Source organism: Hyla sarda, chromosome 1 (genome assembly GCF_029499605.1).
Source record: "Hyla sarda isolate aHylSar1 chromosome 1, aHylSar1.hap1, whole genome shotgun sequence".
Taxonomy (NCBI): domain Eukaryota; kingdom Metazoa; phylum Chordata; class Amphibia; order Anura; family Hylidae; genus Hyla; species Hyla sarda.
In genome coordinates, this window is record NC_079189.1 from 295,239,167 (window position 1) to 295,253,361 (window position 14,195).

A 14,195-nucleotide genomic window follows, 5' to 3' on the forward strand; every position below is an offset into this window, starting at 1 on the left:
CCACCATGTATTTGAAATTCATATTACAAAAAACATAGTAACATTTTAATTCTTGATGGTAGCTCTGTGGTGACTAGCTACACATGGATTAGACCAATTGAATAGGGCAAATCAGTGTGGGAATCTGGCATATTAACTCTAAATCTGTTGCTTACTCTTTTCCAAGTCCACAAAGGATTTTTCCATTGCAGTGTTGCTTCCCAGCAAAGTATTTATAGTGTTAACCATATTTGTAAATTCTGTGCCTCAAAGTTTAAAAGATTTGGGCCCAGATTTATCAATCTGTGAGAGAAAAAATAGAGTAATTTTCCCACAGCGACCAATCACAGCTCAGCTTTAACTTTACCAGATCTCGTTAGCTGAGCTGTGATTGGTTGCTGTGGGAAAATCACTCTTTTTTTCTCACAGTTTGATAAATCTGGGCCTTGGTGTGTTGTGTTTTAAAAATTTTTTTTTTATTGAACTGAATGCACCTTGCAGCTAATGAATTTTTCCTGTAGGCCGTGATGAAAACCATCCCTGTGAACCAGATGAGGCTTTGATAGATGAGTGCTGCTTACTTCCCAGCCAATTCCTCATCCCTAACATGGACTGGCTTCCTCTTGGAAATGGATTAATCAGCCGGCTGCAGAGCAAGCTGCCCCTACGCCTGCAATTTGGGAAACCGCCGGGTGCACCCAGCCATGCTTCTGTCCAGTATGAGGCTTATACAAGGTAAGCCAGGGCAGATTAACTGGATAGCAGATAATCATACTGCTTAACTCCATGATTTATCACACCAGTTTAACCTGTTGGGGACCACGGGTGTATGGGTACGCCCTTGCAGACCAAGGGCGTATCTGTCATCAGAGACCCGATCAGCCCGAAATCGTTGCAAATCGCCGATCTGAATTGATCGTCGACATGGGGGGGGTGTTGGGCGGACCGGACCTGGTTGTCGGGACAGAGAGGGGGAAACCTGGCGGTGATGGTGCGGGGGCCGTGGATGCGGCAGGGACCGGCGGCAGTTACCTCCGATCGTGGCGCGGTAACCAGGGACCAAGACCAGCGGCTGACAGGAGGCGGCAGGCAAGTGGAGGCAGTGGCGGCGGTGTCAGATGCAGCTGTGAAAATCGTTGTAAAGGGATCTTCACGGCTATATCCAGGAGTTTCAAAACTACAACTCCCAGCATGCACAGACAGCCTTTGGCTGTCTGGGCATGCTGGGAGTTGTAGTTTTGCAACATCTGGAGGGCCACAGTTTGGAGACGATTGTCCGTCCAGATGTTGCAAAACTACAACTCTCAGCATGCCCAGACAGTCCAGGCATGCTGGTAGTTGAAGTTCTGTAACATCTGGTTCTTCAGATGTTGCAGAACTACAACTCCCAGCATTCCTGGACAGTCTCAGCATGCTGGGAGTTGTTGTTTTGCAACATCTGGAAGGACAGTGGAGTCCAAACTGTAGCGCTCCAGATGGCAATTCAAAGCATGCCGAGACTGTCCAGGCATGCTGGGAGTTGTAGTTCAGCAACATCTGGCATTTCATGTACATGCTTGGAGTTAAAGTTTTGCAGCATCTGGAGCGTAAAAGTTTGGAGACCACTACACAGTGGTTTCCAAACTGTTCTCCAGTTGTTGCATAACTACAACACCCAACGTGCCCTTCGGCTGTCTGGGCATGCTGGGAGTTGTAGTATTGCAACAACTGGAGGCACACTTGTTGGGAAACATTCTGTTACCTAACTCAATGTTTCGCAACCCGTGTGCCTCCTGCTGTTGCAAAACTATAACTCCCAGCATGCACTGACAGACCATGCATCCTGGAGTTGTAGTTTTGCAACAGCTGGAGGCACATTGGTTGGGTAACACTGGGTTGGGAAACAGACAGTGGTGCAGAAACACCTAACTCAGAGTTTCACAATCCCAACCAGTGTGCCTCTAGCTGTTGCATAACTACAACTCCCAGCATGCAGGGTCTGTCAGTGCATGCTGGGAGTTGTGGTTTTGTACAAGGTACATTCACTCGGGTGGGGGTTTACAGCAAGTTTCCAGCTTCAAGTTTGAAATGCGGCAAATTTTCCGCTGCAGCGGGAAACTCACTGTAAACCTCCGCCTGTGTGAATGTACCCTAAAAACACTACACTAACACATAATAAAGGATAAAACACTACATATACACTACACCCTTACACTGCCCCCCCCCCCCCAATAAAAATTAAAAACCTCTTGTACGTCAGTTTTTCCAAAACTGAGCTTCCAGCTGTTACGAAGTAACAACTCCCAGTATTGCAGGACAGCCATTGACTGTCCAGGCATGTTGGGAGTTTTGCAACAGCTGGAGGCACCCTGTATGGGGAAAACTGTCGTACAGTATTTTTGGTGGAGGAGGCAAGTGTAACACTTGCATCCAGGTCCACCCCTATGAAAATTCCTAATTTAGGCCTCAAATGCGCATGGCGCTCTCTCACTTCAGAGCCCTGTCGTATTTCAAGGCAACAGTTTAGGCCACATATGGGGTATTTCTGTACTCGGGAGAAATTACGCTACAAATTTTGCGGGGCTTTTTCTCCTTTTACCCCCTATGAAAATGTAAAGTTGGGGTCTACACCAGCCTGTTAGTGTAAAGATTTTTTATTTTTTACACTAACATGCTGGTGTTGCCCCATAATTTTCATTTTCATAAGAGGTAAAAGGAAAAAAAGGCCCCCAAAATTTGTAACACAATTTCTCCTGAGTACGGAAATACCCCATATGTGGGTGTAAAATGCTCTGCGGGCGCACAACAAGGCTCAGGAGTGAGAGTGCACCATGTACATTTGAGGCCTAGACTGGTGATTTGCACAGGGGTGGCTGCTGGTTACAGCGGTTCTGACATAAACGCAAAAAAATAAACAACCACATGTGACCCCATTTTGGAAACTACACCCCTCACGGAACGTGTAATAAGGGGTACAGTGAGCATTTACACCCCACAGGTTACTGTAGGTTTTTGGAACAGTGGTCCGTGAAAATGAAAAATAAAATTTTTCATTTGCACAGCCCACTGTTACAAAGATCTGTCAAATGCCAGTGCGTTGTAAATGCTCACTGGACCCCTTGTTACGTTCCTTGAGGGGTGTAGTTTCCCAAGTATTATGCCATGTGGGGTGTTTTTTGCGGTTCTGGCACCATAGGGGCTTCCTAAATGAGACATGCCACCAAAAAACCATTTCAGCAAAATTCGCTTTCCAAAAGCTCAATGTCGCTCCTTCCCTTTTGAGCCCTCTAGTGCACCTGCAGATAACTTTACATCCACATATGATATATTTCCTTACTCAAGAGAAATGGGGTTCCAAATTTTGGGGGACATTTTCATCTAATACACCTTGTGAAAATGAAAAATTTGGGGTAACATAAGCATTTTAGTTAAAAACATAGTTTTTCATTTTCATGTCCAAATTTATTGAAAATTCGTCAAACACCTGTGGGGTGTTAAAGCTCACTGTACCACTTGTTACGTTCCTTAGTTTCCAAAATAGTATGCCATGTGGAGTGTTTTTCACTGTTCTGGCACCATGGGGGCTTCCTAAATGTGACATGCCCCCCAAAAACCATTTCAGCAAAATTTGCTTTCCAAAATGCCATTGTCGGTCCTTCCCTTCTGAGCCCTCTAGTGCGCCCACAGAGCACTTTACATCCACATATGAGGTATATCCTTACCCGAGAGAAATTGGGTTACAAATTTTGTGGGGCTTTTTCTCCTTTTACCTCTTGTAAAAAAAAAAAAACTTGGTCTACAAGAACATGTTAGTGTGTAAAATGAAGATTTATAATTTTCGCCTCCGCTTTGCTGCTATTCCTGTGAAACACCTAAAGGGTTAACACACTTACTGAATGTCATTTTGAATACGTTGTAGGGTGCAGTTTTCATAATGGGGTCCATTATGGGGTGTTTCTAAAATAAAGACCCTTAAATTCACTTTAAAACTGAACTGGTCCCTGAAAAATTCAGATTTTGAAATTTACTTGAAAAATATGAAAATTGCTGCTATATTTTGAAGCCCCCTGATGTTTTTACTTTTAGAAGACATGTCAACTTTATGATGTCAACATAAAGTAGACATATTGTATATGTGAATTAATATATAATTTACCGTATATACTCGAGTATAAGCCGAGTTTTTCAGCACAATTTTTTTGTGCTGAAAATGCCCCCTCGGCTTATACTCGAGTGAACTCTCCGCTTGTCAATCCCTTAGTGGTCTTCTTCAACCTGCGAACCTCCAGATGTTGCAAAACTACAACTCTCAGCATGCCCGGACAGCCATCAGCTGTCCGGGCATGCTGGGAGTTGTAGTTTCGAAACATCTGGAGGTCCGCAGGTTTAAGACCACTGCTGGGCCTTCGTCATCATCCAGACCCCCCCCCCCCTTTAGTTTTCTACTCCCCTCCCCTCGGTGGGAAGTAAGGGTGAGCTGGTCCGGCCCATCTATGCGGCAGGGACCGTCCGGTGGGGAGGGTTAGTCATTCCGGGCTGTCCATCTTCACTGGGAGGCCCTCTTCTCTGTTTCGGCCGGCCCCGGACTAGTGACGTTGCCTTGACGACGACGCACAGGGATGTCCCTGCTCATGAACGTCCCTGTGCGTTGTCGTCAAGGCAACGTCACTAGTCCGGGGCCGGCCCGGAGCGTAGAAGAGGGCCTCCCGGTGAAGATGGACAGCCCGGAACGACTAACCCTCCCCACCGGACGGTCCCTGCAGCATAGATGGCCCGGACCAGCTCACCCTTCCTTCCTACCGAGGGGAGGTGAGTAGAAAACTTGCTAAATTTTCAAATTTGTCATGAAATTTTGGAATTTTTCACCAAGAAATGATGCAAGTATCGACGGAAATTTACCACTCTGATAAAGTAGAATGTCACAAAAAAAAAAAAACAATCTCTGAATCAAATTCATAAGTACAAGCATTCCAGAATTATTAATGCAGTGGTCAGATGTGCAAAAAATGCTCTGGTCCTTAAATTGGCACTGTCACCAAATTTATTTTTTGATATGTTGTAGTACTTATGTACTACAACATATCTCTAATATACTTTTATTATTATTTTTTTTTTTCATTAAAAAGGTTTCATTTACATTTAAAATCCGGCCACTAGGGGTCACCCTCCTAGTGGCCGGCTGCAGCCTGGCATGACGTCACGCCTGAAAAAGGACTGAATTTGGAGTGGCATTGGGGGGGGCTAGCGCCGCAGCGCCGCTTGTAACTAACTAATAGTTTATCTACACAGGGTGCCTCCAGCTGTTTCAATACTGCAACTCCCAGCATGCCCTGACAGCCAATAGATGTCAGGGCAAGCTGGGAGTTGTAGTGGTGAAACAGCTGGAGGCACCCTGTGTAGATGAACTAAGGGCGGAAGTCCCCCCCCCCCCCAAGCAGGCATCAGTGACGTGGTGCCTGCTGGGGAAGTCTGCCCAGTAGTGAGCACACTGCCAGGCAGACAAAAGGCATTTTTAATATAGTAAAAATAAAAATTTTAAGCAGGGAGGGGGTTAGGGATAGATGTGCAATAGGCAGGGACAGAAAAAAAAAATAGGATGGTGTTAGCTACCTGGGCTCGGTCCCCAAGGGGTTAAAAATTGGTATGACCCATCTGCGAAATCTTCAGTGCAAGGAATACTACTTTTGCCATGTGCCAACATTACTTATGCATTATGGTTGGAGAAGATTTCTCAAAACTTATGGAAAGAAAATGTGTAGCAGTCTACTTACAGCAACCAATCAGATTCCAGCTTTTATTTTTCAGAGGCCTTTTTAAAACTGTAAAACTCAATCTGGTTACTATGGGCAACTGCTCCTCTGAACAAAGATTTGATACATTTATCTTTTCAGTTTTGGTTTAAGTGAACTCTTCCATGTACACACTTGATGTTTTTCTTATTTTTTCTGTATTCTACTCAGGTTACCCACCCAACCAAAAATTGATCATCTAAGAAGACTTCATCTAGGAACATTTCCCACTGAAGCCTGCAAATCTTGCACACGGTGAGTTTAGTGGACTCCATGAAAAGCTTTGCCAAAACTACTTTAGGGATTAAGAACCTTTTTTTAACAGGGGTGTGGACCCAAAAAGACATCCCTACATACAAAGGTGCTGTAAAACTTGACTTTTAATAGTCAAATAAACATAGTGAAACAACCCGTGCAAAAAAAAACAATGAAGTCCTGTCAGGATTTAATACATCCGTCTTAGAAACTACACATTGATGCCTATTAAAGAATTCCCATAAAGGAAATATCACTGGAAGAGCATAAACACAAGGTTAATAGCACCACAGGTATGTAAAAAAAACACATGGGGAGATTTATCAAAACCTGTCCAGAGGAAAAGTTTCCCAGTTGCCCATTGCAACCAATCAGATTGCTTCTTTCACTTTGCAGGGGCCTTGTTAAAAATGAATGAAGCGATCTGATTGGTTGCTATGGACAACTGGGTAACTTTTCCTCTGGACGGTTTTTGATAAATCTCCCCGACAGCGTATATACAATTTTTTATAAGATCTTACATAAAGGATATATCATTGGAAGAGCATATACAACTGATAATAAGCACCACAGGTATGTAAGAAAAACTCAGCGTATGTACAATTTTATAATCCCAACGTGTCTATACGAACTAGGGAGAAGATAAGTCAGCTGGACTCTTCCAGAGAAATATCCTTTATGGGAATTGTTTTATAGGGATCAATGTGTAGTTCCCCTATTATGGGAGGACTCCTGTAAGATTATTCATATTTTCTAAGAATTCTGACAGGATTTTGTTGTTTTTTTTGGTGATTGTTGCAGGGGTAGATTTACTACTTTTATCTGGTAGGAGATAATAGGAGAAAAAAAGATAGAGATGGCGTTTTATAGTGCCGGTTATTTGCTGACCAGGACCAGCTGACCATTACAGGTTGCGCTACATTACAGGCACAACGTTGATAATCGTTTTGGGCAGGTTGCTGGTCGCTGGTGTGTCGGGAGCAGCCGGCCGTCGGTCCTGTCGAGGACGGTGAAGAATGCGGGAGTACAGATGTGGGAGGTGGGAATCCCGGCAGGGGCTTCCTTGTCCTCCCAGTGAAGATGCAAATGCGTCACTGTAACGCTACACCGGCATGATGACACAGGAGTCGGGTGTAAAGTAGTAGTACTTTTTATTATTAAAGGGGTACTCTACTGGAAAACATTTTTTATTTAATCAACTGGTGCCAGAAAGTTAAACAGATTTGTAAGTTACTTCTATTAAAAAATCTTAATCCTTCCAATACTTATCAGCTGCTGTTATGATGCACAGGAAGTTCTTTTCTTTTTACATTTCCTTTCTATCTGACCACAGTGCTCTCTGCTGACACCTCAGTCCATGTCAGAACTGTCCAGAGCAGGATTGGTTTTCTATGGGGATTTGCTCCTGCTCTGGACAGTTCCTGACATGGACAGAGGTGTCAGCAGAGAGCACTGTGGTCAGACAGAAAGGAAATTCCTGTGGATCATAACAACAGCTGATAAGTACTGGAAGGATTCATTTTTTTATACAAGTCATTTACAAATCTGTTTAACTTTCTGGAGCCAGTTGATTTAAAAAAATGTCTTCCAGTGGAGTACCACTTTAATCATAAAAAGTGACATACAGTGTTGGACTAAGTGTTTCGTAGGGGCTTCCTCCTTCCTCAGGTCCAGGTTACAGTGTATAGGTAAAGCATCTTATATATACTCACATACATGAATACATTAACACATTATACATTTGAATTTTGGCGGGACTGGAAGCCATTGGAGGCTGAGTGTGACTTCCGCCTCCAGGGTCTGTTATACAGGTCCTGTTGGTGTATAGGAATGAATGGAGGGGTTGTAAATTACACAGTTCACCAGTAGATGGCAGCAAAACATTACAATTTAGCAGGAGATGGTATAATGCATAGAAATAAGTCAGACACCCAGTTTTTTGGGATAGCTAGGTGTTTGTGTGGATAATGGTGTTATCAGAACTATAAAAATTGTAAACAAAAATAAAGAAAAAAAAATAAAGTAATATAAATAAAACTAAAGAAAAAAGATCGTAGTAGTAGTAGTAGGGGCATCAAATAATAACATCATAGTATCTTACCAGCTTGCATGAGGTAGTTTAATAGGATAGATAAGAAAAAACTATTTTTTTATTGGAGGAATTCTCCGTATAATTTTGGGAATCTGGGTACATGATCAATGGGGCAAATCGTAAAGGGGTCTTCTTCATCATCCGGGTGCTGTTCGGTACAATGTCTTGAGATACTGTGAAGTAAAAATATCTTTTTACTGTTGTTCCTATGTTTATTAAGGCTACAGTGGAGTTCCTGTGTTGTCCTTCCCACATATTGCTTCTTGCATTTGCAGGTGATCAGACATATGATGAAGCTGGATTTGCAGTTAAAAAAAGCTTTTGATTGGGAATTCCTCACCATTGGTGGTGCTTTTACAGGTTTTTTGATTGTGTGCTATGTTATTACAGCATAGACATTTTATGTTCCCGCATGTACATGTTCCCTTTTATGGGTAGGGTACTGGTATTGTTTTTGAGTTTGATCTGTTGCTTCGGTTTACTTGGGACCAACATATTTCGTAGGGTTGGGGCTCTTCTGAAGGTAATGTTGGGTTTGTCCGGAAGAATGGGTTTCAGTACTGGGTCAGTTTGTAGTATGTACCAATGTTTGCTGAGTGCTGTGCGAATGGCATTGTGTGCACAGTTGTATGTGGGGATGAAGTTCAAACAGATGTTTTCTGTTGTGTCGGGGAACACGGTTTGGGGTTCTTTTGGTTTGAGACAGTCATCTTGAGTGAGTATCTTTTAGGAGGGGTTCAGGGTATCCTTTTGCTTTGAATCTGTTCTGTAGGGTTTTGGCTTGTTGTTCGAAAATGTTATTCCTGGTACAGTTTTTGCGAATTCGCTTGTAATGACTGAACGGTACGTTTGTGCGCCACTTTTTGTAGTGTCCACTATCGAATGCCAAGTAGCTATTTGAATGTACTTTCTTGAAATGGGTTGCTGTGATTTCTCCATTTTCATTGCTGATCTCGAGGTCAAGGAATTCTATTTTCTCGCTGGAATGATTGGATGTAAGTTTGATCACCCAGTCGTTGTGGTTGATGTTCCCCTCAAAAAGTCGGATGAGGTGTGGGGGCCCTTTCCATACCAGGAAGAGGTCGTCTATGTAGCGTCGGTATAAGTGAATAGGCTGGATCTATAAGATTGTTTTTTTTTTTTTGCCCATTGAAGCCAATAGGCCCATTGTGGTCTATGGAGATCTTGCAGCAAGTGGGGCAGACAGCTAAACAGCAAGGTCCTGGTAGTAGTGTGGATGGGAGACCCCAGTGTGGGTTCGAGTCCCGGGCTGAGATTTAATATTGTGATTATTCTTTCGCCTCCCCCCTTACTTTTTGCGTGGCCCCCTTGCAACTTGCACCACACGCACCGCTCTTGTACACTGTAATGTGGTCTGCGACACATGAATACAGTCCGTTACTTTCTGAGGGGGAGTACAATTTCAATAGTGGCAACAGCAGTAGGCACACACCCGAATCCTGTTCGTGCGATGCCAAAAAGGCTATGTGGTAACCTTGGGGGATAAAGCCTTGTGGGGTGTAGTGTAGTTAGGGTGTTGCTGTGCTGTTCAGAATATTAAAGGGCGTTGTTAACCCTTGTCACTCGTGACGCCAGGGTGCGGGTTAAATTCTGTAATCTTGATAGGCCTATTGCCACCCTTCCCAAGAGCAATAGGTGATGCAGAAATAAAGGATTGTCCACAACCACTGTTAACTGAAAACTTGCAGGAACTTTTACTGAAGAATTTCTGTACATGTAGTAATAGTAACAGTCCAGATAACAGAGTCTCTATAGATATAGCTGAGCAGCGATTGACATTTGGTTGGGATCAGATAAGCTCAATTTAGCTTCTTAGGGATTTTGTAGCATTGATCCACTGGGTTTAAGGGTGCGTTTAGGTCCAGTGATCTTGCGGTGAGTAGCGGGGAATTGCTTAGTATATCCGCTATGTTAGAGGCCGAGGCCGCAAGGCTTTGGCCTAGTAAATTGTCTTGTAAGCTGCGGAGGTCCTACCTCTTCCAGAATCAGCAACCCAAGACAGAGATCAAGATGGCGCTGCTCCCGTATATGAGCAGGGGCTGGCCGTTTTGGATTGGTCCATAACAACTGTCACTCACCGTTACAGTGCATTGTGGGTGAACACGTCATGGAAACCTCCAAAGGTCCTGTAGCAAAACCATAGAGTTGTAACCTAATCACGTGACCCGCAGGTCCTGCTACACTGAACAGGTAGGCAATTAAATATATACACATTTATACTAATATTTATAAGAACATCTATATAGTCATAGACTAACTGAGGGGTGACAAGGGGATAACTATAGGAGAGGGACCCTGACGTTCCTAGGGACTCTGACTGTGGGGACCTCTACAAAGGTAACGTATTAAATACGGTACCGGGACACCACATCAGTGTACAGGGCCCCGTTTGTCCTCAGTGTACAGGGCCCCGTTTGTCCTCGGTGTACAGGGCCCCGCTTGTCCTCGGTGTACAGGTCCCCGCTTGTCCTCGGTGTTCAGATCCCTGCCTGTCCTCGGTGTACAGAGCCCCGCCTGTCCTCGGTGTACAGATCCCCGCCTGTCCTCGGTGTACAGATCCCTGCCTGTCCTCGGTGTACAGATCCCTGCCTGTCCTCGGTGTACAGATCCCTGCCTGTCCTCGGTGTACAGATCCCTGCCTGTCCTCGGTGTACAGATCCCTGCCTGTCCTCGGTGTACAGATCCCTGCCTGTCCTCGGTGTACAGATCCCTGCCTGTCCTCGGTGTACAGATCCCTGCCTGTCCTCGGTGTACAGATCCCTGCCTGTCCTCGGTGTACAGATCCCTGCCTGTCCTCGGTGTACAGATCCCTGCCTGTCCTCGGTGTACAGATCCCTGCCTGTCCTCGGTGTACAGATCCCTGCCTGTCCTCGGTGTACAGATCCCTGCCTGTCCTCGGTGTACAGATCCCTGCCTGTCCTCGGTGTACAGATCCCTGCCTGTCCTCGGTGTACAGATCCCTGCCTGTCCTCGGTGTACAGATCCCTGCCTGTCCTCGGTGTACAGATCCCTGCCTGTCCTCGGTGTACAGAGCCCTGCCGAAGAAGTGCCCTGATCTCTCTGCCAGCTTTCTCAGTCGACATCTGCATGGACACATAAACAGGCTAGCCTGGCCAGGTGGGTGGCTTATGAATTGTATAATTGTATGTATCTTCTACCTGCCTTTCACCGCTCCCTACATGATGGAACAGTCTGACTTAGTTATATGTGAAATATAACTTATATCTCTGACTGTGCCATCATGTAGGGGGCGGTAAAAGGCAGATAGAAGATGGAGTAGGCTTCCCAGCAGCACAGAGTATTTCAGACAGTCTGCCTCACTACGGTTCCCTCCAGAAATACTCTGTGCTGCTGTGCTATTTCTGTAATAAATCTAAGAGGCCTCACCCAAGCAGGAGGCAAAAAGGTAAAGTGTGGGGCTTATGAATGGACTAGTTGCTATTTTCTACCTGCCTTTCACCGCTCACTATATTATGACACAGTCAGAGATGAGTTATATATCTGACTGTGCCATCAGGTAGTGAGCAGTGAAAGGCAGGTACTCCGGTGAAAAACTTTTTTTAATTTTTTTTTATAAATCAACTGGTACCAGAAAGTTAAAGGGGTACTCCCGTGGGAAACTTTTTTTTTTTTTTTTTAAATCAACTGGTGCCAGAAAGTTAAACAGATTTGTAAATCACTTCTATTAAAAAATCTTAATCCTTCCATGACTTTTTAGGGGCTGTATACTAAAGAGAAATCCAAAAAAGAAATGCATTTCCTCTGATGTCATGACCACAGAGCTCTCTGCTGACATCATGACCACAGTGCTCTCTGCTGACATCTCTGTCCATTTTAGGAACTGTCCAGAGCAGCAAATGTTTGCTATGGGGAATTTCTCCTGTTCTGGACAGTTCCTAAAATGGACAGCAGAGGTCAGCAGAGAGCACTGTGGTCTTGACATCAGAGGAAATGCATTTCTTTTTTGGATTTCTCTTTAGTATTCAGCCCCTAAAAAGTACTGCAAGGATTGAGATTTTTTAATAGAAGTTATTTACAAATCTGTTTAACTTTCTGGCACCAGTTGATTTAAAAAAAAAAGTTTTCCACTGGAGTACCCCTTTAAAGGTGAGTGGAGGCTGGGGTCAAGTTGGACTGGGTATCGCAGACAGAGATCCCAAGTTGGCACAAAAAGGAGGAGTTCAGTGTTTTAAGGCACTTGGGGGGAGATTCATCAAAACCTGTCCAGAAGAAAAGTTGCTGAGTTGCCCATAACAACCAATCAGATCATTGCTTTCATTTTTGAAAAGGCCTCAGAAAAATGAGAGAAGCAATCTGACTGGTTGCTATGGGCAACTGGACAACTTTTCCTCTGCACAAGTTTTGATATATCTCCCCCTTGGTGTAGTTAAGGTGATTGGCATTGCCATCCCTCAAAGTACCCCATAGCCTCAAGCGCACTGCACCCCCTATTCCTTTCCATGGCAATTATTCATATGCATACTGGGCGGGAATAGGGGTGGGGCAGAGGTGGGGCCAGGGGTGGAGTCTTGCTGGGGGCCCTTGCTTTATTCGGTCCGGGGCCCTGGGTGGTGTCAGTCCACCCCTGACAGGAAGTGATAAAAGAGATACAATTCATATGCAGGGGATTGAAATGGCACAGGAACCCTGCCTGTTTGGCAGCTCGGGCCATGGCCGCCAAGGCTGGTGCAACGATTTTTGTCACCCTAGGCAATACCTCATTTTGCCGCCCCTTTGTCTCTGGCCCTTGGCCCTCACCCTTATTTGCACCGCCCCACCTTTTTAACCCCTTAAGGACCCAGCCAATTTTGACTGTAGGACCCGGCCATTTTTTGAACATCTGACCACTTTCACTTTAAGCATTAATAACTCTGGGATGCTTTTACCTTTCATTCTAATTCCGAGATTGTTTTTTTGTGACATATTCTACTCTATATTAGTGGTAAAATGTTGTTGATACTTGCATCGTTTCTTGGTGAAAAATAAAAAAAAATTATGAAAAAATAGAAAATGTTGCATTTTTTTTTTAACTTTGAAGCTCTCTGCTTATAAGAAAAATGAATATTCCAAATAAATTATATATTGATTCACATATACAACATGTCTACTTTATGATTGCATCATAAAGTTGACATATTTTTACTTTTGGAAGACACCAGAGGGCTTCAAAGTATAGCAGCAATTTTCCAATTTTTCACAAAATTTTCAAAATCGAAATTTTTCAGGGACCAGTTCTGCTTTGAAGTGGATTTGAAGGGCTTTTATATTCGAAATGCCCCACAAATGACCCCATTATAAAAACTGCACCCCTCAAAGTATTCAAAATGACATTCAAAAGGTTTGTTAACCCTTTAGGTGTTTCACAGGAATAGCATCAAATTGAAGGAGAAAATTCAAAATCTTCATTTTTTACACTGGCATGTTGTTGTAGACCCATTTTTTTTTTATTTTTACAAGGGGTAAAAGGAGAGAAATCTTCCTAAAATATGTAACCCAATTTCTCTCGAGTAAGGAAATACCTCATGTGTATGTCAAGTGTTCGGCGGGTGCACTAGAGGGCTCAGAAGGGAAGGAGCGACAGAGGGATTTTGGAGAGTGAGTTTTTCTGAAATGGTTTTTGGGGGCATGTTGCATTTAGGAAGCCCCTATGGTGTCAGGACAGCAAGAAAAAAACCACATGGCATACTATTTTGGAAACTACACCCCTAAAGGAACGTAACAAGTGGTCCAGTGAGCCTTAACACCCCACAGGGGTTTCACGACTTTTCGTTAAAGTTGGATGTGTAAATGATTTTCTTTTTTTTTTCCCACTAAAATTCGTTTTCCCCCAAATTTTTAAAAGGGTTAATAGGAGAAAATGCCCCCCAAAATGTGTAACCCCATCTCTTCTGAGTATGGAAACACCACATATGTGGAGGTCAAGTGCACTGCGGGCGAACTACAATGCTCAGAAGAGAAGGAGTCATATTTGGCTTTTGCAAATCAAATTTTGCTGAAATGGCTTTGGGGGGGCATGTCCCATTTAGGAAGCCTTTATGGTGCCAGGACAGCAAAAAAAAAAACATGGCATACTATTTTGA

General features: G+C 43.9%; 1 protein-coding gene across 3 annotated transcripts in view; it reads left to right on the forward strand.

The window, feature by feature from the left end:
- Positions 1–14,195, forward strand: part of MED16 (mediator complex subunit 16) — a 132,936-nt gene that overhangs the window by 27,184 nt on the left and 91,557 nt on the right. For all 3 annotated transcript variants that reach the window (XM_056517990.1, XM_056517991.1, XM_056517992.1), the window contains 2 exons: positions 501–714; positions 5,919–6,002. In XM_056517990.1, coding sequence (XP_056373965.1) covers positions 501–714; positions 5,919–6,002 — 298 coding nt within the window. The remainder of the gene's footprint in view (positions 1–500; positions 715–5,918; positions 6,003–14,195) is intronic.